We start from the raw sequence: 25,148 nt of genomic DNA, 5'->3' as shown, positions 1-25,148 counted from the left end.
AATTTACCTGAACGCAAGAACGTGTACATGTTTTTTTCCCCTCCATGGGGAAGCTAGTTAGTCATGTCATAGCCTACACAACTCCTGAAAAACACGAGAGGCTAATAACAAACAACTAGCAAAAAGTAAGGCTTTTGTTCAAATACATATTAACACAATTTATTTAACTTACCATTAGCTGGTTTAATGTCCTTGGACTGTTTGAGGTCCAAGTCACGCTTAGGCCTAATATTAAATGCGCACGAGACGACTGTGCAGAAATATTTAAAAGCGAAGCAGGCTAAAATACAAATTTAGACTTCTATGGTCTGATAGCCCTCTGTCTTTCATAAAGAATGCTCGGGCAGGCCTAGTTAAAGTATCCTATGCCAACGTTAACGTTAATTTTCTGTGCTGGATAAATCCTCCTTCTCTGATGTCATTCTCCGTAGTCTCGTGCCCATGAGGATAATCTGGAGTTATAGGCAGTCTCAGGCTAAGTCCGAAGTGGATGGATGCGGAGAACAACGTAAACGGTAAACTGAGGCTTTCTTCAAGCTATTTAACTTAATTGTGTGTTTGATAAAAGTTTCTGTTGATGAAAGTTGTAAGGCATTCAAATGAGACGATACGTTTTATTACATACTTTTCTATAACAGGAACGGGACAGCTCTAGGCTAAGGCAAATTTATAGTTTCTATTCATTAGCCAGGTTAAGCTTCCTGCTTCATGACTGTATGAAAGAGGCAGCTGTGTTTTGTGAAGATCTGATAGAAAGGGTATAGTCTCCTTCGTGAAAGAAAACAGTTTGTCAACCGTAAAAGGATGCAGGCCAACCATTTAGTCATTTAATCGTTGTTGATTCTTGTTGATATGGAATATCCATGTGTTGTTTTGGAGGAATCTGATCCGACATAGAATGTCTATATCTTGTGAAAAAGAACTGCTCTGATTTAGTCTATTTTCTTTGATACATGTGCGGTCTTGTCCTCCATAATATGTTAGTCATCCTTGCTCCAAAGTAGGTGTAGAATGAAACAATGGCTAAAAAAAACAATTGTTTGAGTTGCATCAACAGTTTTTGGGGCATGTTTTAAAGGTGACATGTCACATGCTTCTATGTAGCAAACAAATTCCTTGTTTTTCCTCTTACATGTTAATGCCATTTGTGTTCTATGTTCCTATGTTCCAAAGGTTTAGGTAGGAAGTGTGAAACATGTATGCACTTGAACACTTTAGTCATTGCTTGGAAAGAAAACTGTGTACAAACCAAATGGTTCCAATGATGAGTTGTTGGAGAATGGTTCATCACCTCTTTTCCTCCCTATTTAATGCCTTAAGTATTTCAACCTCAACATAGTGTGGACTGCTTTATTTGGTCTAGTATGATGTTATGTTAAGTAGCCTAGGTCTGTACAGCGAATTGCTTTGTTTAGAGTAGTCTAGTCCATTGGTTCCCAAAGACCAGTCCATTGGTTCCCAAAGACTGGGTCGCGACCCACGGGTGGGTCGCAGGAGATTTTATTTGGGTCGCCAGCACAATTTATGTTGTCTAATAGGCCTAGCTTATACCATTTAACCAGGAAAGCTATCCGTTTTCTATTAGGATATAGTTTGTTTACCACAGTCATGGCCCTCTGTGCAAGTTTGCACTTAGAATAGCTCTGAAACTGGGGCCGAATGCGTCGCAGAGGGGACAGCGTGCATCTCACTCACAAAATATAACATTTCTGTGGGGCGCCTGCCATGGACCTCGCAGTTGCAAAATGCAAGGGACATGAATTAGCACAAACATTAACGGACAGCTGCTTCTGTTGACTGATTAAAATCTAGTTTCCGTGCTGTCAAGCAGACATTCGTGTACTGGACATATTCAATTTGCGTCATAGGCTGTATAGTTTCGAGATGCACTCTTTAAAGTTAATAGCAACTTCCTCACATTCCTTATTATTTCGGACACGCACAGCAGTGCATTATATTAGGCTACAATTTAAATTGACATTTTAAAAGCTATTATTTCCTCTCGTTTTCCACTTGCAAACTATACTGGCTACAGTAAAGGCGCATCTTTTGGCTATTGCACAAAAGCCTCTTGTTCTGATATTTATTCATTTCACATTCTTACAACATAGCTTGTCACAACATCAATACACAGCCTTAGTATAAGGCCTACAAACAAGCAAATGTTTAACTCCAGAGAAAAATGCGGATTGAACTTTCCAAAGAAACCTCCAGAAATAGGCTAATATAACGACTTGAGTTATGTGCTATATGCTATTAAAAAGTTTGAGAACCTGTGGCCTAAAACAATATGGGTCACGATGGTCTGTCATTTTTAAAAAGTGCGTCCCCAGAAAAAAGGTTTGGGAAACACTGGTCTAGTCTGTTGATGCTGTTGTAGAATAAAGAAGGGCCTCAGCATTGTACTTCCCTGTTATACAGATGATGTTCATTCAAAATTTTGCATCTTACACTTAATTGTTAATCGTTGAGCAACCAACAAGTTTCTGTTCTAATGGCAAAGTAATGCATTTAGTTGCTTTCATCTCAATTATTTTGACTCTGTGGGAAATAGAGACTGAATATGTCTGGTTACATGGGATTACCCAAGTAAAGTTATGCAAAAAGAAAAAAAAAAAGCCAATGCAACAGGCTTGGTATTAGACATGGTATTACTATTGTTCAAAGTCAAAGTCAAAGTCTGCTTTATTGTCAATTTCTTCACATGTCAAGACATACAAAGAGATGGAAATTACGTTTCCCACTATCCCACGGTGGAGACAAGACATATTTTACCAATTAAGTCCACAGACAAACAACATTCAAGTAAACAATATAAAAAGTAAATAAGAAGGCACATACAATGAAGAACGAAGTAAGAGCAGCAACATTTGGGTTGAAATTGTGCAATTGTGCATACAGTAGACAGTCAATATAATAGTGCAAAAGTCAGGCCAATAAATGGCTGAGGTAGTTCTGTTTGACCTAAGTATGCGAGTGGCATAGTGGTGCAAGTTATGTAAGAGCAGCAGAAGTGTGTTCAGAAGTGTTTTCAGGACAACAACAACAAGTTGCAAAGTGTGCAAGGAAGTGCACAGTCAAGGGAGTAAAGAACAGGTTTGTCAACATGAAAGAATGTTTAAGTGCACATTTCCTTGATTGCTGGCAAAAGATACTGTATTGGTCAGTTTGTTTCAAAGTGCATATAAATTTAATATGCATATTCAAACCAATATTAATATGAGTATAAAATATGTTGCAAATATGTAAATATTAATAGATTGCAGATTTGTAGTAAATAGTAATAGATTGCATTGATGTAATTTGTTTATTGAATAATCTGATGAATATTCAAAAATATTTCTGAATGATAAGCCTAATGGATAATTGTTGTTAACATTATTGTTTATGCAGGAAAAATTCCATATCAAATCATCAATTTTTATAGGAAAAACTTCTGATACCCAAGAGTGCTGAAGAGTCTCTTTGTCTTTTGATGCGTTTCTTTTCTATTATGCTACAAACAGGGCTCAAAGTTAAAATGTGGAAACAAAACAAGATGTTCAGAATGATGCCACTAGGGAGACAGTGCCTAATTTGAATTAAGTCTAATGTGATTTTGGTATAAAAGAGGCATTTAGTAGGAATTCCAAATGTTTATCAAAGTATCCAGTTTCTACATCCTCTTATAGTCAGCTGACAATGCCTTGTCACATGCCCCCCCCCGCTCCCAAATCAGACATGAGAAAAACCTTACAAGGCCTTGGGTTCTGTATTGATTAGGCTATAAAGGATCCCTGTTTGCCTTTGTTCATTTGATGCTTGCCAAAACATTGTGCAGTGTGCATACTGGATAAGTTTCCAATGGGATGTTCACTTTTGTTCAAGTTTTTTGCCATCAGCATACTGTAAGGTTGAATATTTGTATATTTGTAGTGTTTATGTGTTAAATTATTTCTTGTGTTAGCATACTTTTAGTAAGAATGGTTAAGTAAGTCATATCATACTGGATTTACTACAGCATATTCTACGGTATGTGTTAGAGTGGACAAAAACGATTTGACAGAAACATTTAGTGGTTTAGTTTTACAGCTATATAAGTTGTTACGATGCTCAAATTGTATCGAAACATTTTGTCATAAGGCTGTCACTAAGTTTCATACGTATCTGGGACATTTCCTCTGCTAAATAACCTCACCCAGTTCAGCTATATTTAGGAGATCATGCACAGTTTGTTTTACACATAACCATGTCAAGTGCTTACCCTGATCGTGAAAAATATATTGCTAAGGTCGGCCATCCCTTTTTCCACAGGCTATTCCTTCTGGTGTGGCTTCCTCAACAGATACAATGGGAAATACAACCTGGCACCTGTAAACCTGTCATAGTTTAGCTGCCGTGACCAGCTTGTCTGAGTTCACCATCACCAGTGCTGTGGTACCCATCCCACTTGTGGAGCCGTGTCCTTTGGTGCATATATAGGAATCCCCCATAGGAATACACCGGTTGGCACTGTAGCCGTAGCCATGATAGACCTGAGCTTTCTGACGGATGAGGAGCAGGAGATGATTATGGTTGTACTGAAGAGGGACGCTGAACTGAAGAAATCAGAGGATCAGCGGGTTAAGTAAGTCACACTTACACTTAATGCCTGTAATGTCCTCTAGTGAACACTGTTAATTGTTGTCACTAAGTATCGGAAAATGCTATCTTGCATTATGCCGAAAATTATTATACCATCAACTATCAGTTAGTATGCATGTTTTGAGACTGAACCAATACTGTCAAGAGTTTAGAGATCAGTTCATAGCAGTAGGCCTACAAAACTTCCACATACATAGTAAGGAATGAAATGAATTTGTAGTACTATGTAGCTACTTTTGTTGTGAATGGGAAAATGTTAAAGCTTTGGAATAACAACATTATTCCATTAGAAATTGAAGTGGCAGAATTTCACATTGGAGTTAATGAACTTATCTCATGAGCTTTTGTTTGATCCCTTTTATCTTTTTGTGCCCAGACGTTAATGGAATTAAGGCAGACAGTCTTTATAGCCATTCCTGCATATGGTGGTGCCCTACTGTGCGCTTATTGTTGAACTGTAATGTAATGCAACTCAAAATAGAAACTTTGAACTCATAATAGAATCTTTTAAAATTGATTTACAGCCTAAAAGAAGTGTATTACATTCATGGGGATGATAGCAGAAACTTACTAATCTACAGAAGTTAGAGATGGGTTTTCCTTTGCTATGGTGTTGGAGATTTATCCAAAGAGGAATGATTACATTTCTAGTTTGCATTACACAATTCTTTCAATGTAAGATATGTAATTTACAAATACATTGTAGATTGGACTGAATGTTTCATATCATTGTTTAATGGCCTAGAGATCTGCAGAAGACAATGCGTGACAGGAATAAACTGAAATACATGACTGGAGAATGGTTTTATGAGACAAAGTCGCAGAGACACAGGGACCGAATCCACGGGTCGGACATCATCAGGGCCTCCATCAGGCAGAGAAAGCCTGTGACAGTATGTGAGTGGACTTGACTCTCTCGAAATATGGTTTCTCAGCTCTTAAGCCCAATTCACACCAAAGATTTGCGACGAGACGAAACTATTGCAGTAAGGAGTTGCAGCGGTGTAAATTAAATGTTGCACATCGTTGCCAGCTGTTGCAAGCTGTTGCAAGCTGAAGCATTCACCATGTCTAGTCATAGTTGCAAGGTTTTAGAACGTTGCAGCAAGTTGCTGATTTATAGAATGTTGCAGCTCATCTCGTCGCGAATCCTTGGTGTGAATTGGGCTTTATCTGGTAATTTGGTTGGTAAAGCATTAGCCCTAAATACTGAGAAGGAGTTACATGGCAATTTTACTCTGTGTATACAACATGAAAATGTTTTACTTAATTTTGTTTAGAATTCATAACATATACCAGAGTACCACAATGAGAAAGTGTATGACATGTTGTTGACATATGACATGAGTGTGTTTGTGTTTCTTGGTGTTGCTGTTCGACATGAGAATAACTGCACTTCTGTACTTGCAGTTGAGCTGTCTAAGGTATGGGCTGAGAAACCAAGTTTTGTGAACAGTGGAAATCGCGATGTCTTTCTCCCTCCTGAGCTTGCTGGTATCATAGATGATGAACCACAGACACAATCAAAAAATCAGAGGTAACTACATATTTATCAACAAATACCGATATATGGCTTTAAACAACCCAGTACATGTTTTATGTGTTTTAAAGTATCGCTCACATGAAATGATTGTACCTGAATCTCATTTTTTGAACACAAATATCATAATATAAATGCATGTATTGTGTATTGTCAAAACTGTACAATACATATTTAGGGCTATCATTATTATGTCACTCTGGATTAACCATTAAAATATGTTTACTAATATATAATATATTCCTTCTCATTTTAAGTTTGTAATGCATTTGTTTTAATTTTCCATTGGGTGGCAAATAGGTAAAATATGAAACACTAAATTATCATTACCCTCCCTGACTGGGTTGTTCTACATTCTACTCCTTTGGAAAAGTTTGGAATGTCTCTGAATTTGATTAAGGAAAGTGTTGTACCAACCCATTTCCTCTGTCAACAAAAAAACACTACATCCGTCCATTACCTCAATTAGCGAAGCACCAGAATTATATTAGGAATTAGGAAGCCTAAGGCTCTATGTTTAACATATGTGAAATATTCATCTGGCAGTCAGCTACATTATGTCTGTTGAGATCATTTAAAACATTATTTATGTTTACAGAGTTTACCAGTTAGACCATCTTCATTTCCTGTTTTCATATTAAGAAATGGGCATTGAGTGTTTGCTGTGTAAAGAAGGGGTCAGCAGACTTGCGCGCTGGACTGAGGGGAAACCCTTTCCCGTGAGAGCAGGATCAGTGGCTGGCCGCTGGCAGACAGGCAGAGGAGACTCAGGCCCCATGTGTTCCTCTAATCTGCTGGGGTCAACTCTCACATGCTCTTGTTTTCCTCTTTCACAGCAAAAGGAATTAAGCTTCACATCAAACACGAATTAACAGCGTTTTTTTTAACACGAGGCTGTAATGTTTAGTGAATGTATACTTTCTCAATCAGTTAACAAATGCATTAGTTTTGTAAGCCAGACTTAAAACGTGCACTGTTGCAGTTTCAGGATTTGATAAAACATAAACATGCAATACATGTTTTGTGCCTGTACCATATACCATGGTTTGTTTCAGTAGGGAATATGCCTGCTCATCAGAAAGTCAGTCAGGCGTGTCGAAACCAGCTGTTCAGCCCCAAGTCAAGGTATGAAGCAATGCCTTTTGAAAAGCGAAGTATTTATTTTGTGAAGAGAAAACCATAAATTGTCTATCCTAGCTATCTTTTAATAGCCACTTCAGTATCACACAACATATTACAGGCTCTTAATACTCCTGTCTTCTGCTTGTGGTTGGTTTGTTTGCAGCTAAGGCTAAATCCATTCAACAATAGGCCCACTTCCCTGGCTTCGCCTGGTGGGGAAAGCCAACAGGTGTCCAATGGCACAACGCAAACAGTTAAGACACCTGCACGGGGTAAGACATCCACAGTGGAACACTTAAACATGATGCATATTGCCCAAATACAGAATCACATACACTACCGGCCAAAAGTTTGGGGTCACTTAGACATTTCCATTCCACTCCATTATAGACAGAACACCAGCTGAGACCGGTAGTGTACAGTGCACTTTTTTTGTAAAATCTGTCAAAAAAATCAAATGGTTAAGGTAAATTATTCTGTTTCCTCTTTGACACTGGTAAAGGATTTCATGCAAGCTAATATATAGTCTATACATATTGCTGGAATCATGTTCTAAACCGTTTCTTGTTTTTCTACTGGAGTGTGGGAACTTGAAACAAAGTATTTTCCTTGCATACATAAGTAAGTCCAAACTGATCCCATTTAAAGACCTGTGCCAGCATGCCACTGGATCTGGTATTGGAGTCTGTAATATCTGTGTTTGCATGCTGCTGAACCTTTGCCTTATGTGCTCTGCATGCAGCTCAGCCTAACTGAAATTCTTACTTTCCTGCTCTGACTCCTGGTAATAATGTTGGAGAGGTAAAATGTGATAATGCATCCACATTCAAAAGGTTGTAAGCGTGTAAAATGTTTTATACAACAATGTTGGACTAAGCATCCAAGTATAGAATTCCATGGTGGCAAAGTCCTCACAGTTTTTAAGAACAAGAGTTTGCTTATAAGGATACTCAGGTAAACAATAGATCTTCTGAAAATTGAACTAATGAGTGCTGAGTAGAAGGCCTACAGGGATTTTCCTCGAACAGTAATGCAAATATGGGTGCATAGCTGGGAATGGATTACATTGAAAGGCATGTACTCCTTGTCTTAGGCGGTAAGCTGCCATGCATGACTAGTCTGTACTTCCCATAGATGAACGGAATGTGAGCTCTACAATATCAGTAGTATTGTTGTTGTTTTTAGAAGTTTATGTGATCCCATGTCTTTGGGGTGGTTGGAAGGTCATTTGATTATAATTATAAGGATTTATGTTCAGATTTGAACATCTGTCATCTGTCTTTTGTCTAACTGTATTAACTATATTAATATGTCCTGTTGTCATCACACTTCAAGGATTGCATCACAGATGACCCTTACTCACATAATGAATCCTCTCCTTCTTCTTTAAATCAGTTTTGATTTATTCACCTCTTTCAGGTGTTATGTCATTGCTTCGTGTCCATACCATGTTGTTCCCCATCACTGTTGTCTTTTTTCAGAGTCACATCCATCTTATGAGAGCCCCATAGTCACACACACTAATCAAACCTCAGACAGTTTTGAAAAATCACAAGCTACACTGAATACCCACAAGCCTGTGCCAAGGAAAAGAGTTTTACACGTCTCCGGGGACTACTCTGTAGACAGAAACAGGCCTGCCAGAAAAAGCGTTGCTACGCCTGCTCCTAGAGGAATCCTGAAGCATTGTAACTCCATCAGCAGCAGTAGCAGCAGCAGCTCCTCCAATGATTCTCTGCCACCCCACTCCAACTACAACCAGAAGACCGAACCACTGAGCCCTGTGGACCTCCCAGACTCCCCCAGCTCAGGGTCTAGCTCGGGGTGCTGGCTGGACAGGAAGCAGGTCCGCTTCTCTGGCATCGTCCGGGGCAGGAACCCAGTGCTGCAGAACGGCCGAGAGCTTGGTGAACACGACCTCCTGGACCATGACCGCGTTGTCCTCTCTGATGAGGAGGAGGGCCAGACGGACAAGTCAGACACAAGCATAAGCAGTAGCAACGGCGATGATGCAAGCAGCGAAGGCCTCAGTAGCCCCCGAGACGAATGTGACGGTCCATTTTTCTCAAAGATACGGCAGAAGACTGAGCCAGAGCTCTGCATCGGTTCCAAATCCTCTCCTCAAGATTCTTGCTTGTGGGGCAGTAAACGGGTAAATCGAAAAGAGGTGATGACAGGTGAGTTGCAGAACAGCACTGAGGGCTCTCTCCAAAACGGCTCTAAGGATGGCGAAGCCCGTAGGCCTACTGGTAAGGCATCTCCGGATATACTCCCTTTGAGAGATGAACGATCATCAATCATGAAGCCGCCAAAAAAATCAATCAATCTGGATTCAGATCCTCTTAAATTTTAACTTGATCTCCTGATTATTGTAGATTTCTTTGTTTATTAATGTGGATTGACTTTTACACATGACTAGGTCAATGGTGATTTCTTTTTCTGTGCTTTTCTGACTAACTCATCTATGCATGCTGCATGTATACATGTGCATATCTACACGTGTGTCTGCACTGACATGTTTGCCAATGGTGATTAGTGACTTGGGATTGCAAGGGACATGCTATATGAACTTAATGTTATCTTTTCTATTGCAACATATATTTCCTGAGCTTTTTGTGTTTTGTGAAATGTGTCACTGTTTATCATGAAATAGCAGTACAGTAATGCCTCTCCTTTTCACAGGTTGGCATGATGGTCTCGCTCAGCCCCCTGCAAGTGAGGTGTCCAGCCTCCATGCCACTGTGCCAGAAACAGGTAAGAGCACTGAGCAGCGCCCAGGGAGCCCAACCCCTAAGCTAACAGAGGAAGAGGGTCACTCCATTGCTAAGGTACTTGACTGGTTCAGCCAGAGCTCCGGTCCCTCTAGTAGATTTGAAATGAGACACGACCTTGAAGAAGGAAGCAAAGATCATGAACGCAACACTAGCCTAGAGAGTAAGTCATCAGAGAAGGCAAATTCTTCTGAAAGTAAGAGAATGCTGAAGCCTTCACCAAAGCCCAGGAGAGGACTACTAGCATTTTTCTCAAGAGCAGAGGTAAAGGAAGTTGAAGATGAAGAGTCTTACCCTGCTGAGGATAAGGAGGTTGAATGCCAAGATGTTCCACTGGTGTTGAGCGAAGAACAAACAACCTTGACAGAGAAGATGAAGAGCGAACAAGAGGGATTAGGTATTTCAACCAGTCAGAGAACTCTGTGTAATGTGAAAGAGAATTGTGATCAAAAGGAATTACTCTCATCAGCCAACTTAAAGTCTTTAGAGGGAAGAGCAGGTAGGAAACCTAATATTCTGACTAGGAATAAGGGGACACTGGCTTCAAGGCAGGGAAACCAGTGTGCTCTAGAAACAGAATCTGAAAACCCCACAGCAGGGCAGAATGTGTTTTCAGACAAAATTGATAACTCATCCAAAGGCCACAAACAGAAGGACGAAAGCCGACCTTTACAATTTGACCACAACACAATAAATATGAGCAATTCACAGAGTGTAGAAAGTCATAACGAGGAGCAGTACATAAGTTCCGAACACGGAAAATCATATATTTCTGTTAAGCCAACCTTTGGGGGAGGAACCTCCCTAAACGATAGTGTTAGTTCAGTGAGTTATGAAAGATTAGAAGGCTTGTCACAGGGAGCTGATAGCACTGATGCCCATCAGGAACATGAAGCAGCCATGCAGCACCCATCATTGAGCCCTGGGAAAGAGCAAGGCATGCATACTTACACTCCCCCTTTGAAACTGTCTTTAAGTCAACAGGAGGGTAAAGCCATTCTTATCAAAAACCTTAGAGCTCTTTGGGAGGAAGAGAAAACGAAATATAATCTTGGTGTCACAAAAGCAAAGGTGACTTCTGACATCCAAGCAGAACAAAGTGAAGGGGCATCTCCTCGAGACTCTAGAGAAAAGGTCAATGCATCTCAATATGACATTCGAGCAGTAGTTTCAGACTCACATCAGGACCGTGAATTAAAAGAAGGAGAGACTGTGACAGAAAACAAACCACAATCTCAGTGGATGGGAGACTCCCTTAAACAAATTGGTACACATGAGACCAAGAAGCTGTCACCTTCAACTGAGACAAAATCATTATGCGCCACAAACCCAAACCAAATTGTTAATTTGTATACAGATAAGTCAACCCCCAGAAGCAAACAGAAAAGTCAAAATAAACCAATGGTTAATTTGAAGACAGACAAATCCCCCCTCAATAAGCAACAGAAAAGCCAAACAATAGCCCATAGTCCAAAAGGCCAATCAAAGATTCCTTGCCGAAGCTCATACAAAACCAGGCTTGACCACTCTCCTTTGAAAACATATGCCATTGATATTGGAGCAGAGAGAACAGATGGGAGCATATCAGAGGACCATTCAACAACTTCCGTAAAACATACAAGAAGACCTTCTACTGAAGAGACACAATTGCAACATGAGCAATCTAAAAGGTGTGACAACGAAAATATGGCTTATTTTCAAACCAAGAGAGGGCGATCTGAGCAGAGACAGCCAACAACCTGCACTGATGAGCAAGCTCAGCCGCATGGCAGCAGTACCCCTGAGTCTCCCGCAAAGTCTGCAAGGCAACAAACAAGGCAATCCAGCTCAGGTAACATTCAGCTAGGTCAGAACAGCCCTAGACAAATGTCCCCTGAAGATGTTGGAGTAGTGAAGCATTATGGGTCCCCCTCACACGATGGTAGGAGAACTGCTAGAGGTGAAAGTTTTGGACGCATCTTTAAAGTCAGAGAAAAGGAAGTGGTAAAAGATTCAGAAGCAAGATCTGTAGCTTCTCTGGACCGTCAGGATTGTGTTTCAGAGCGGATGCACGTCCCAGTATTCTTTGACAGATCAGGCAAGAACAGAATCCAGACAGAGGATATCGCCCCAGAGGAAATCATGGGTGAAGTGAGTAATGACAGCTCACCATCCCACCACAGCTCACTGGAGCTTGGCTCTTCCTGGAGCAGCACACCTGAACCATGGTCTTACTCCTGGGCAAGTTCAGCCTGTGAGCTATGACTTTTATTCAGTAGAGAATATAGCCATGCCAATCCAGTTTTACTTACACTGATTACCTTCCAATTAAAACAAACAATTGTTCCTCAATCATATTTAGGTAATTATGTGGGAATATTTACTCACAAATGGTCTTACCAGTAACATCAGAAACATTTTGTGTTTGTGCTAATGTCCTGAATATTCAATTAGTCTACCAGATTTAAAACTCACGAAAATCATTGTCCACACCTGATGTATGGTCATAAATCTGTAATGGGAAATCTACAGGAACACCTGAAATATCAACTATGCAGTGATTATGTTTTGTTTATTGATTGACAATGACTTCTAATGTTTTTTTTTAACCAAAATTCTGTGTAACTTCCATTTGTAAGCCTTGGCAGTAGACTTTGTTGAATGAAAAAACAGCAAAATTCAAAATTCATTTTCCCTCGTGTAAAATGTTTTTTTGTTTTTGTAATAAATTGTGGTCTGTCAGATAATAGTGAGGATACAAGCCCGGTTCGGACCATGTTGAAACGAGCTTCAAGGCCAATGTCTTTATCGAAAAGTTTGGAGGACATTACAACAATGCCAGCTCGTAAGTGTCCTGTAAAAATGGGTGAGCCCACATTTTTCCAGTGCCATAGATTCACAGATATACAGAAATAGATGCACAATAAAAAAAAATAAAAAATATTCAGAATTGTATTTAACCTCCTGTTGAATGTCAAATTGTAAATCAGTCATATTTTTAAAGAGATACAACCAGAAATGTGTGCTAGCAGTTGTTTAACTTTCATAATGGTGTAGATGTTAGCAGTGTTTTCCCTTGGTGAATATTGCTTTGTCTTTATCTTTAATCAGGAGAGGAAAGAATGAGGACAGACCAAAGAAGCGACCTAATGCTTAGCGCAAACGATGGTAGATTCTTTTGATTGTCTCATCTTGCTCTTTGTTGTATGATTTCTTTCACATTTAGAAGGAACCTGTGTATATGTATTATCAGTGTATTTACTACCCCCTGCAACCCATGCTATTTAATAACCATTTCAAACTGTGTACGGTATGTAATCAAATCACATAGGCCTACCACAGTATGAAGTGGAGTTAGATATTTCCAGTTATTAATCTGCTCATCTGTCTGTTGTTTTTCTTCTGCGCTAGTTTCTGTCGCCCCTTCATCGCCTACGTCTGCCCCAGACCCGGAACAGATGAAGAGGATGAGCGCATCGGTTCCTGCATTCCTACAGCAGGAGGTAGCAAATGGAGTAGAGTACAATAGAATATATTGTCCACTGGGGTGGATCACCAGGCCACCCTCCCCATAAAGAACAGTTTGTGGATTGGATTTTATTAATCACTTAGCAGAATTTTTTAATTCTGTATGTGTGTCTCACCACCAGGGGAACAAACCCCATTCACCCTGTGGACTAATTCCGTCATGTGCTCTGACTAGTATTCCAAGATGCTGCAAATCTTCACATATTCCTACCTCAGATGAATTGTCTATTTCTAACCTTCCAGTAGAACATGTGATTCTAAGAACAATATCACCATTTTTTACATGCATGTATATCTACACACAAATAAATTGTAACTTGTATATGTATAGTATTTACTTTCAGCATGTACAATATCCACAGTAGTGTCATTTGCCTTGCAGTAAGCATGAACATGATTAATGATTCTATTACCTTTCCAATGAACTGAATTATATTGTTTTTATGTCACCTCACAGAGTTATGACAGAGAGCACATCTGCACATCAGAGAACAGCTTTTACTCACCACACAGACCCCAAAAGAGGAACTCACACACTAACCATAGCTTCAGTTCTGGCATGGCATCAATGTCGTCTTCTGTATGTCATCAAACTCACTTTCCTAACACTGGCTAAACTTGAACAGATGAATTACTGTAATTGCTATTTTGACTCACCACAAACAAAAATACTACCGTGGACATAATTCACCGAAATCACATATTTTAAGCTTGTTGTTTCGACTGATATAAGATGATTATCTAAGCATGTGTACTGTGGTTTCGTAAGGTCAGTGGCAGTGTCATGAGTATCTACAGTGGTGATTTTGGCAGTGTGGACGTAAAAGGGACCATACAGTTTGCCATGAATTATGTGGAGAAGCTGGGGGAGTTCCACATCTTTGTCGTCCAATGCAGAGATCTAGCAGTGGCAGAGCCTAAAAGAAACCGGTCTGATCCGTAAGTACTGCTGAGCTTCATAATCTTCCTTAGTGTTTATTATTTAATAGTAAGTATGTTTAATTTTATCAAGTCCAAAGTCTAAAGGCTGTTGCTGTTTTTCACTTTAGATCTGCAACAGCAAAAGCATTAGGCATTACATTCTTTCAAATGATTAGATAATATTAATATTCATTTTCAATAAACTTTGATGGTTATAACACTGTCATAGAAGAATATTGTCAAAGATTAAGTTTGTTGCCATTTTTCATTCATGTTATTACAAAGTGTGTGATCTTGTTCTTTCAAATGTAGGTATGTTAAGTGTTACCTTTTGCCAGACAAGGCAAAGTTGGGAAAGAGGAAAACAAGTGTAAAAAAGAAGACTTTGAATCCTACTTTCAATGAAATCCTAAGGGTATGATAAACCTCTTTAACAGACTGTATGACGTAGCAAATATTTACTGAGAAAAGTAATGTTAATGTTCAGTCATCATTCTTCCCTCTCAGTACAAGATTTCCTTTGACACTCTGAGGATTACTACACTGAACCTCTCTGTGTGGCACAATGACAACTTTGGGAGAAACAGCTTTCTTGGAGAGGTGGATGTTGATTTGAGAGAGTGGAACATCTCTGACACACAGATGAATGATTACTTGCTGAGACCACGGGTAAAATGAATATTAAAAATGCAGAGATGCATTCCACTGCCTATATAACAAGACACAGAGACACACACTGCCTGTATAACACAATCATTTTAATAAGAAATGGATGGTCTATCTGTTATTTGTGACTTGTGCAGGTTGTCAGTCGCCCCAACACAACTGAACAGAGAGGTGACATGAGAGTAGCTTTACGCTTTCTCCCACAGGTAACACAGAGTAAGTCACCAATCTACCTATCCATGTTTTGTTTATATGGCCATATTTGCATCTATCCTGTGGTTTATAAGCAACATTTAACAGACATACTTCTAAAATGACCTTAACCCTGTTCCATTTAAGCTGAAAGGTAAACATTTCGATAAAAGTTATAAGAATCTTTTTTTATTTTTTTTTAATTCAGCTGTAGACATGTGCAGACATGTTGGGGAAGGCAATAGGAATGTTAGGAATGTGAGGAGTAGTGATAAAATCATGTCTTCTGAGCTTATCGTTGACCTGTGCAATGAAAGGGAAATATGTATGAAGCAGTTTTGTGTCTTTTTAATGCACTTCTAAAAATATTTTTCTCATGTCTTCTCATACAATGTTGCTTATGAACCACGCCTCATGGGTTGAGCTGAACAGGGAAACATTTTGGGATGCAACCAAAAAGGCTTGTCCAACATGCAGAGACAATGAATAATTGTATGACTAAACAAAAACTTCCTCATACATTACGCTATGTCTTCCTGTCTCTGCATTCACCAGCTGAATCCTTTGTCTAAATTGAGATGTGATTCTTGTAGATTTATGTGTGTACCTAATTGTAGTTTGTCTTGTGGAAACCCAATTGCATGGAATTCACAATTCATTGCTTGTTGTGTCTTGCGCTGACATGTGATGTCATGACTCGTGTGAATGATTTCTATAATTTGCCGTGCTCTCCAGAAAGAGTGCCCTCAAGTGGTTGCAAATGTGTTTCCTGTTTATTTATTCACAGGCAAGAGAGCTTCTAAGGCAGGTGAAGTGCAAATCTGGGTGAGAGAATGCAAGAACCTGCCTGTTGTAAGAGGTGTAATCATTGATCCTTTTGTTAAATGGTACGTATGGAAAATATCTCACCATGATTGTATCAGAATGGGTGACACTTAACTGATAGTGAATCTGCATAGTTGTCATCGTCTCATTTCATATTCATCTTTTTGGTTGTAAATATAAATCAGCCTCTATTGAACTTTTCCAAGGGGGTTAAATGAGGGCCTGGCACATCAACACATCGCATACTTTACATGGCACTTTTTATTTGTGCCAATTACCGAAGACTTATCTTAGCTTCTCTCATTTTCACCCATTTCCCATTTCATCTGAATGACTGTTGTGTTATTTTGTGCTTCAGCACAGTGCTCCCTGATACAAGCAGGAAAGGTCGGCAGAAGACGCGGGTGGCAAAGAAAACTGCTGATCCAGTGTTTAATCACACTATGGTTTATGACGGCTTCAAACCTGAGGACCTTCGAGAGGCCTGTGTGGAGCTCACGGTGTGGGACCATGACAGGCTTAGTAACCACTTCTTGGGAGGCCTCAGGCTAGGTCTTGGAACAGGTGTGAAACTTTTCATCTTTCTCATTACTATATGTGCATTGAGTAGATCAAATTCCAGTGTGGTCAAATTTTGTGAAATCCCATATTTTGGTTTGTACATTCAGCTTTCATTGTACTAAATGTAGATGTAAATGTTTGTTCATAAAAAACATCTGAAGTTTGCATTACCTGTCTTTGTAAAGGCAAAAGTTATGGCTCTGAAGTTACCTGGATGGACTCCACCTCTGATGAAGCAAAACTGTGGAACCGAATGATGATTTCTCAGGGTGAATGGGTGGAAGATGTTTTACCACTGAGAATGTTAATGATGGCAAAATAAAGTCACCTAATGGTTAAGTATGACCATTAAGTATGAGTAATGGCCCCAGCTGTGGCGCGACTGGCTGGGGAACCTGCACCGTACGCCGGCGACCCGGGTTCGATTCCCGCCCCATGGTCCTTTCTGGATCCCACCCTGACTCTCTCTCCCACTTGCTTCCTGTCATTCTCTACTGTCCTATCAAAATTAAAGGCATAAAAAGCCCAAATATATATATATAATTAGGTGACTTTACCATTACTCATACTTTTTTCATTTTATATATATATATATAAAATGAAAAAAGTATGAGTAATGGTAAAGTCACCTAGTTCTAAATTTATTTTTGAACCATGTGAGAAAAGAACAAAAGTGTATTTTCAATTATTTTAAACAAAATATGTGCATTTAAATATTATTTTATTTATCATATTTGTAAAAAAAAAGGCTTCAGAAAAAATGTGAAGGCACCTCCAAATCAGTCATTATATCAAATCATGACATATTGTAAAACCTGATGTTATTGTAACATTCATCAATACATATAGATCTATATATATTTTACATAAATGTTGTTGTTCAAAATGTCTAGAGTTATTAATAAACCAATGTAAAGATTATTTGAGCCTCATAGTATTTCCTGATTATTAATTAAGAACACTTAGAGGTTCTCTGGAAAAGAAAAGTCACCTGGAAATGCTGGCCTATGAGCAGGGAAGGTGAACACAGAGACACAACTGATAACCTAGATTTGCAACCAATTTAGCCAACATTATTTCTGTTTCAAGTAACTTACTTTTAGTTAGGGAAAGTTAAGCTTTTTTTTCACCTATCTGCAAAAATCTTACTATGTGTTCCTATAGGTGTCTAGTAACACCTCCCAATTTATCCACGGCCAAATCCTCTGGGAAACACCTGGAGAGCCCATCAAGTTTGGGGTGCCCAGAGGGTCTGGGCGAAAATAATGAAAACATTTATTTTTTTACCAATATTAGCTTTTGAGATGTCTAAGAGGGTTTTTAGGGGTGCTGAATCTATCCCAGCTATTAGTTTTGAGTAAAAATGACCAAGTCCATTAAAAAATCCATAACAAGTGGTTTTATTGAACAATTACAAAACAAAACTTCCTTAATCGGTTTAATTTAACAAACCTCATCCAACTCCTCTGCACTCCCTCACTCCTGGCTGGTTGATGTTCTGGCAAGAGTTACAGTTCCCACAAGCAGTAATACACTTGACTCCTTGATTTCAGCCTAGAAAATCGCCACGTTTCATTTTCCGTTGGTCTTATTACACTTTCTAACTCGAAAGGAGACAAGTTTTAAATAGGAAAATTACCAGAAATCTTCGTCACTTTTAAACGGGATTCTAGCAGGCGAGATGCTAATGGTCTAATCCGGTTCAATGATCTATGGTAGGCTGAAGCTAAAAGTGGTATCGCCAGACTCAGAGAATGGCTGGATGAACTGGAGAAAGGTAAAAATCAATTGTTTAACTCAAGGAGAGGTGGAAAATGTAATTCCCCAAATGGTGGAATATCCCTTTAACAGGACAGGTTCCACTCAGAACAGGCCTCGCAATGGTCTACCAGTTGAGTGCACATTCTCAGTGTCATATCCAGATGTTGTCTTTGGAAAATAGACGTATGAGTGCTGCCAGCATTGCTGCAGAGGTTGAAGGGGTGGGGGGTCAGCCTGTCAGAGCTCAGACCATACACCGCACGCTGCATCAAATTGGTCTGCATGGCTGTCGTCCCAGAAGGAAGCCTCTTCTAAAGATGATGCACAAGAAAGCCCGCAAACAGTTTGCTGAAGACAAGCAGACTAAGGACATGGATGACTGGAACCATGTCCTGTGGTCTGATGAGACCAAGATAAACTTATTTGGTGGTGGGAGTGTCATGGTCTGGGGCTGCATGAGTGCTGCACTGGGGAGCTACAGTTCATTTAGGGAACCATGAATGCCAACATGTACTGTAACATACTGAAGCAGCATGATCCCCTCAATCCCACCCTTCCTTCAGAAACTTGGCCACAGGGCAGTATTCCAACATGATAACGACCCCAAACACACCTCCAAGACGACCACTGCCTCGCTAAAGAAGCTTGAGGGTAAAGGTGATGGACTGGCCAAGCATGTCTCCAGACCTAAACTCTATTGAGCATCTGGGGCATCCTCAAATGGAAGGTGGAGGAGCGCAAGGTCTCTAACATCCACCAGCTCACTCATTACTTTACATTGTAAGTGTAATTTCTTCAGTGTTGTCCCATGAAAAGATATAAAATATTTACTAAAATATTAACTCAGTTTTGTCCTCATGAGTTTTACATTTTGCATTGGACTCTCTTTCTCTCTCACACAAAGAAAGACAGAAAAGAACAGATCTCAGCTTGTCAAGTTTTGTTTGCGTGTAACACACTGGTACTATAATCACAGATAGTTTTGTCTCAACACGGTGTGTGTGAGAAAGGACATTTTGCATGTGTGTGTGTGTGAGAGAGAGAGACAGAGACAGTATCAGTGAAGATGTGAACTTTATTTGTAAGTGTGTGCATGTGTTTGTGGGTGGGTGGTTGTGAATGTGTTTGTGAGAGTCAATGTGTATCTATGTATCTATGTGTGTGTGTGTTCATGGTTGTGAATGTGTTTGTGAGAGAGTCAATGTGCATATGTCTGTGTGTGGTTGTGAATGTGTATGTGTGTTTGTGTGTGTGTGTGTGTGTGTGTGTGTGTGTGTGAGAGAGAGAGAGAGAGAGAGAGAAAAGACTATCCAACGTGGAGGATGGAGAGTGAGCAACAAAATGTAAAACTCATGAGGACAACATAACTAGTATCAAGCCTTAGAAACTACCTCCGACTACATGAGCTGCAGCACAGCACTTTCTGCGGGCATATCTCCAGACCAGAGATTGGCTACAGCTACAAAGTCCATCACTAGATGTCCTTGAGTGTGGATAGAAACAAGGAGAACATGGTTATGCACCAGTCCCTACACCAGATCCCATTGCACCAGACTACCTTCTGAAGTTTGTCAGCTGCAAATGTTCGACTGTGACACTCAGGTGCTGCTGTAAAAAGCAAGGAGTCAAGTGTATTTCTACTTGTGGGAACTGTCATGGTAACTCTTGCCAGAACATCAACCAGCCAGATGATAACAGGAGTGAGGGAGTGCAGGGGAGTTGAGGGGTGAGGTTTGTTAAATTTTAAACTGATTAAGGAAGTTTTGTTTTGTAATTGTTCAATAAAACCACTTTTTATGGATTTTTTATGGACTTGGAGTCTTTTTTACTCAAAACTAATGGCTGAGATAGACTCAACACCCCTAAAAACCTAGTTAGACATCTCAAAAGCTAATATTGGTTAAAAAAAAAATGTTTTTATTATTTTCGCCCAGACCGGCACCCCAAACTTGATTGGCTCTCCAGGCGTTTCCCAGAGGATTTGGCCATGGATAAATTGGGAGGTGTTACTAGACACCTCTAGGAACACATAGTAAAAAAAGCTATTGGTAAGATTTTTTTTTGCAGATTGGCGAAAAAAATGCCTATAACTTTCCCTAACTATTTGGAAGTAGCCTGTCCACCAGATCAAAAGAACAATGGGCCACATTCATAGACAGTGGCCACATTACGTTACATTATGGCTTCCACGCCTGTAGGTGGCAGATACAAACATTCCACTAAGATCTTATCACACGTGAAGTGGACGCCATTTTGTTCTGTCGACGTCTCTACGCAGTATCTACGTTTGTGCTTGGAAAGTTCCGTGAGTCAGCTATTGTTTTGTCTGGACCAAAAACGTTCCCAACGAGGGTAAAAATATCTATTTTACAGTGAAATTTTGCCCTGCACGAAGAATGCTGTGGTAAGACACACGGTTGCCTTTTTCGGTGAGTTAACTTGTGCTCATTTATGATGAATATGTTGCTGTGTCTTCGTGGGCTAGAAACCGTAACAATAGCTAATGTTAACGTTAGCCACCTAAATAAACTGCCGCCTTTGTTAATAGTAACTTAGTTGGTATTTATCAACAGAAACTTGATTAGATTGTATTGAATTCCAATGGAGCAGATAACCCATCGTTGATTAGCCATTATTACACTTGAATGTCAATGTTGTGATTGCAACATCGCGAAATTAGCAGGAGGACTTTGGCCCACGTAACGTTAATGCTAGCTTCAACATAGCAGCTAGATAGCTAGCAGCTAAACGTTGGCCATACCAGAAAGGACCAGAACGCGCCAAATTGGGTTATATACATTTACAGCCTAAGTTAGATCACTCATTATCCTAACGTTATATTATGTTAAGTGCATTTGGAAAGATAAATATTGCCCCTTGAGAAACCTTATCCTCTTACCTGCTTAACGTTAGCTATTATTACATAATAATGACTCGTCTGACTTTTACATGCACACTTTTTTCTCAGTCTGATTTAATTTTTTTCAATTTAAGATGTACCAAATGTTTACATGTCATAATCTAATCCGATCAGGTGCAGTTTAGACACGAGCGAATTAATCGGTGTTGTATGCATATTTCATTTGGTTTAGTGCGAGGTTCAGTGCAGTTATGAAGCAACAGTGTGAGGCCCTACGCATGTTTATTTAGTAACGTTACTGAAAGTAGAGGCGAGCAAAAGGAATAGCTTTTTTGGTGTGTTATCCCAGAAAATGGTTTTAGGTCATAGTAGACGGCTTCGTAATTAGCTAGGCTGTGGGTGAGAGATTAACATAATCACAGTAGTAGGGTAATAGATAGAAAGCCAACTGTTTGTTCATGCTACAAGTATTGAGCATGCGCACACATCCTGAATCTGATTGATGGCTGCTCAGTCGGATTCTAAAAGGATGTCAGTTTTACTCTGAACAATGTGTGAGAATGTTTACCTACCTACTGCAACTTCCACATGCACTTAATTGAAGCCATCACTGAGCCCATGTTGGACGGGTGGGACCTAGTAAGAGTTATTGGGCCACCCTAGTCTCAGTATAGAGAATAAACCATTGTTGAACCATTGCCAGTACGCCCCTGTACGCAAGTATGGGCCAAACCCTTGCTTAGCTTTTGTAGACTATGAATCAGTCCTGAGTTAAATTATTTCCATTTAGTGAGATCTATGCTCAATTATGAATTATAACATTAGACTAGGTCACAGGAGAGTATGATGGGTTTGTAAGAAGCTTTGTGACATTAATTCCCCGGTGTTGCAATGACTATGAATTATTTTGTGGTTTTAAAGATGTTTTTGCAATTTGTTGGGAATTGTAAAAAGAATGTAAATATCTGGAAGGTACTGATTCCTTCAACATACTCACTTGTTTACCTTTTGACTTTCTTCTGTCTTTCAGATCACTGCTTTTGCCACTTGAAGTGGTCTGTGAAAGAAGACCTTGATATGACAATGATGACCAGAAAGAGAGGCAGGTCCTCAAACAGCTCCTACCCCAGCATGGGTGGACAGCTATACAACCCTGATGTCACTCATGTTGTAAAGCCATCACCAGTTGAAACAGATACTCTCACAGACATTTCATTCGAGGACAGCAGTTCTCCCAGCGAGGACCTGGAGTTGTTTGGTTTGGAAGATTTCAGCTGGGTGCTTGACAAGGATGCACTGCCTTCTCTTGGAGACATCGACACATTGTGTGAGCTAAAAGATGACTGCTCCACAGATCAACACTTTTCAGTGGGTGGACAGACCTCGCAGAGGAAGTCAACATTGGATATCTCAAGTCGTGGGATGAACAAGAATGCAATTGCAGCCCGAATTAATCGCCTGAAGAAAAAAGAATACGTCGGTGGCCTAGAGAAGAAAGTGGGTTTGCTGACAACAGAAAACCAGATCCTCAAACAAGAAAATGGACACTTGAACAAGCGGGTGGAAGAGTTGGAAAATGAGACTAGGTATCTGAGAGCTGTATTGGCCAACGACAGCATGTTAGGCCAACTGTTATCTAGATTGAGCGGTGTGAACGGCATGAAATTTTCTACTTCACTTTTCCAGGGTTCAGAGACGAATGACCACGACTATGCCATACCCAAAAAGAGGGTGAAGGCGGAAGAGGGACAAACGTCTGGTGGCGTCTGTTTGCATGTGGACAAGGACCATGTCTCTGTGGAATTCTGCACTAAATGTGCAGAAAGTGCAAGCGCAGCACTTAAAATGTAGGGTCAAGTACAATCTATATCTTTCTAGCGATCATAAGGCGGAGCTTAGATCATTATGTGCACAATGTGGGGACATAAAAATTGAAAAAAAAAAGTGCTTATTGTATATGTGCACTCAGCAATGGCATGTTTTTGAAATTTGAAAACAATGCAATGCTTTAAATGCAAGTTACTGCTAAACCTGTTGACAGTTTTTCCCTAGGTGGTTGCCTGCTACCCAGGATGAGAGGATATCTTGGCTCCGTGATTGCAGTCAAGAGATGAGGACATCACAAACCGATGTACGTTCCCCACTCCTTCCTTGAGAGATGCAGAAGCTCGTTAGTCAAGAGATAGAAACTATTTTGACTTAAGTGAAATGCAGCACTAGTCTGTTTCTGTTCATTTTTTGAGTTCTATCATTTTTTTATTGTTTGCTATATGCTGACATGGATTTGGGTTTCTTTTCTGTTGTGTATATATTAATGTATCTATGTGTGCTGCTGTGACGATTAAGTAGTCAACAAGAATGTTAGCTTATGAAAAAGAATCTAATTAAGTGATGTTTCTCAAAAGGCTTTTTCCTTATCTAATCTGCAAGTTCATAACATGACACAAAAATGTTCATATACAAAATGGAAAAAAAATCTTGGTAAGCAAACTCCTTTTGGTGAAACATCACTTTTTCCAATGAGGACTGTTTTCATTTGGCGATTTTATTTTTCCTTTATGCTAAAGTGGATATGCTGTGAGAAGCTGAAGAAACGGGACCAGCTGCAGCCATCTTGGCCCTGGTATATGTTAAAGGTAGTATGTGATCAGGTGTAAGTTACATCTTTGTGGTTATCCATCACACATGAACATGCTTTATAGAATGGAGATCACACAGTTTGTGTATGAGACGGCAGTATGGCAAACATGCTGACATTGTGCAACATCAACACAACACTGAAACCAATGAACAGTCTACCATCATTCAGTTATTTTGGACGGCCTTCATAGTAATATGTGAAGTAGTAACTGGACAGGTTTAGAAAACCAGTAGGTTTCAAAGCTTCATGGCTACTCTTTATGTGTGAAATGTACACATCTGTTCTGGGAACAAAGAATTATGTTTAAAGAATGATTTTGTTTGAAAATAAATGTAATTTTCAGTATTCTTGCCATCTGTTTGTTATGTGAATTCAGAATGTCTTATTCTTGTGTAAAACTGATGCATTTCTCTTTCTCTCTTTTCAAACAGCAAGCTTTTTCTGCTGGTTAAGCTCTTACCTTTCCTTCATCAAAGAAGCATAAGGGTGGTAAAACTAGATGTGGAGTTACTTTAAAGCTACATTGTGTCATTTTTTGGGTTGATTCTTAGCAAAAACCCATTTTTTTCCTTTCAAAACTATGTGCTTATTCATGTGTAATTACTTCCACCAACAAATCAAAGTATTCTCGTAAGCGTAGAATCTGCCATTCAGAATACATATGACCGAGTCGCCCGCATGGCAGTAGCCATGTTTTGGCCTCCATCTTTAGAATACATTAGCCAAGGAGGGCCATACCTGAAATTCTAGCTCTGCCTTTTGCGTTTGTCGGTCAGTTACCGAAAGAAAGTTCTAGTTGCGGCTGCTGGGAAAGGGAAACTCCTAACGTTGAATCACCTTATCTCTGACTCTTCGTACGGAGATAGAAGTCCCTGTTAGCGTTATCTTGAACTACATACACTACCAGTCAAAAGTTTGGAGACACTTTCCTTTCCCCTCCATTATCCACTGGGCAGCAGTTTTTAGATTACATTATGTGCTTACATAATTGCAAAAGGGTTCTCCAATGTTTTCACAGTTAGCCTTTTAAAATGATATCGGATTAGTAAACAGAATATGCCTTTGAAACATTGGATGAATGGTTGCTGATAATGGGCAATGTAGATATTGCATTAAAGATCCGCCAGTCGAGAACCCTTTTGCAATTATGTAAGCACA

General features: G+C 39.7%; 2 protein-coding genes across 8 annotated transcripts; both read left to right on the top strand.

The window, feature by feature from the left end:
* sytl2a (synaptotagmin-like 2a) lies at positions 1–17,649 on the top strand. Of its 5 annotated transcripts, none has more exons than XM_076275178.1 (20): positions 2–125; positions 432–515; positions 4,294–4,606; positions 5,369–5,520; positions 6,034–6,160; positions 7,222–7,288; positions 7,449–7,557; positions 8,767–9,534; positions 9,968–10,039; positions 12,779–12,901; positions 13,147–13,203; positions 13,447–13,538; positions 14,021–14,143; positions 14,333–14,502; positions 14,797–14,899; positions 14,992–15,153; positions 15,288–15,366; positions 16,130–16,229; positions 16,526–16,731; positions 16,914–17,649. In XM_076275178.1, the coding sequence occupies exons 3-20, from the start codon at positions 4,506–4,508 to the stop codon at positions 17,048–17,050; spliced, it is 2,748 nt and encodes a 915-aa protein (XP_076131293.1). In that variant the 5' UTR covers positions 2–125; positions 432–515; positions 4,294–4,505; the 3' UTR covers positions 17,051–17,649. The 5 variants fall into 5 exon arrangements, with proteins under 5 accessions (XP_076131295.1, XP_076131293.1, XP_076131292.1 ...); XM_076275177.1 differs by having other exon boundaries at positions 3–125; positions 7,219–7,288; XM_076275179.1 differs by having other exon boundaries at positions 6–125; positions 7,219–7,288; positions 12,779–12,880.
* Positions 17,650–20,750: 3,101 nt separating this feature from the next.
* On the top strand, positions 20,751–24,335 carry crebzf (CREB/ATF bZIP transcription factor). Of its 3 annotated transcripts, none has more exons than XM_076274032.1 (4): positions 20,751–20,918; positions 22,380–23,196; positions 23,402–23,480; positions 23,917–24,335. In XM_076274032.1, exons 2-4 carry the CDS (start codon positions 22,427–22,429, stop codon positions 24,004–24,006), a joined length of 939 nt encoding a protein of 312 aa, XP_076130147.1. In that variant the 5' UTR covers positions 20,751–20,918; positions 22,380–22,426; the 3' UTR covers positions 24,007–24,335. The 3 variants fall into 3 exon arrangements, with proteins under 3 accessions (XP_076130147.1, XP_076130148.1, XP_076130149.1); XM_076274033.1 differs by having other exon boundaries at positions 23,391–23,480; XM_076274034.1 differs by lacking the exons at positions 23,402–23,480; positions 23,917–24,335 and having other exon boundaries at positions 22,380–22,935; positions 23,036–23,172.
* Positions 24,336–25,148: the final 813 nt, after the last annotated feature.

This window comes from Alosa pseudoharengus, unplaced genomic scaffold (genome assembly GCF_046254945.1).
Source record: "Alosa pseudoharengus isolate Yale_2024_CS ecotype anadromous, Long Island Sound unplaced genomic scaffold, YU_APseudo_1.1 YU_APseudo_1.1_scf_8, whole genome shotgun sequence".
NCBI lineage: Eukaryota > Metazoa > Chordata > Actinopteri > Clupeiformes > Clupeidae > Alosa > Alosa pseudoharengus.
Note: the sequence above shows the minus strand (reverse complement) of the source record. Positions and strands in the feature narration are given on the sequence as shown.

Excerpts from the sequence above, each read along its gene's own strand:
- sytl2a (XM_076275177.1), top strand. The coding sequence starts at position 4,506 with ATGATAGACCTGAGCTTTCTGACGGATGAGGAGCAGGAGATGATTATG. Across the intron at positions 5,521-6,033 it reads GAGAAAGCCTGTGACAGTAT|TTGAGCTGTCTAAGGTATGG; the intron begins GTGAGTGGACTT and ends CTGTACTTGCAG. Across the intron at positions 15,154-15,287 it reads ATTACTTGCTGAGACCACGG|GTTGTCAGTCGCCCCAACAC; the intron begins GTAAAATGAATA and ends TGACTTGTGCAG.
- crebzf (XM_076274032.1), top strand. The coding sequence starts at position 22,427 with ATGACAATGATGACCAGAAAGAGAGGCAGGTCCTCAAACAGCTCCTAC. Across the intron at positions 23,197-23,401 it reads GCAAGCGCAGCACTTAAAAT|GTGGTTGCCTGCTACCCAGG; the intron begins GTAGGGTCAAGT and ends GTTTTTCCCTAG. Across the intron at positions 23,481-23,916 it reads TGAGGACATCACAAACCGAT|TGGATATGCTGTGAGAAGCT; the intron begins GTACGTTCCCCA and ends TTTATGCTAAAG.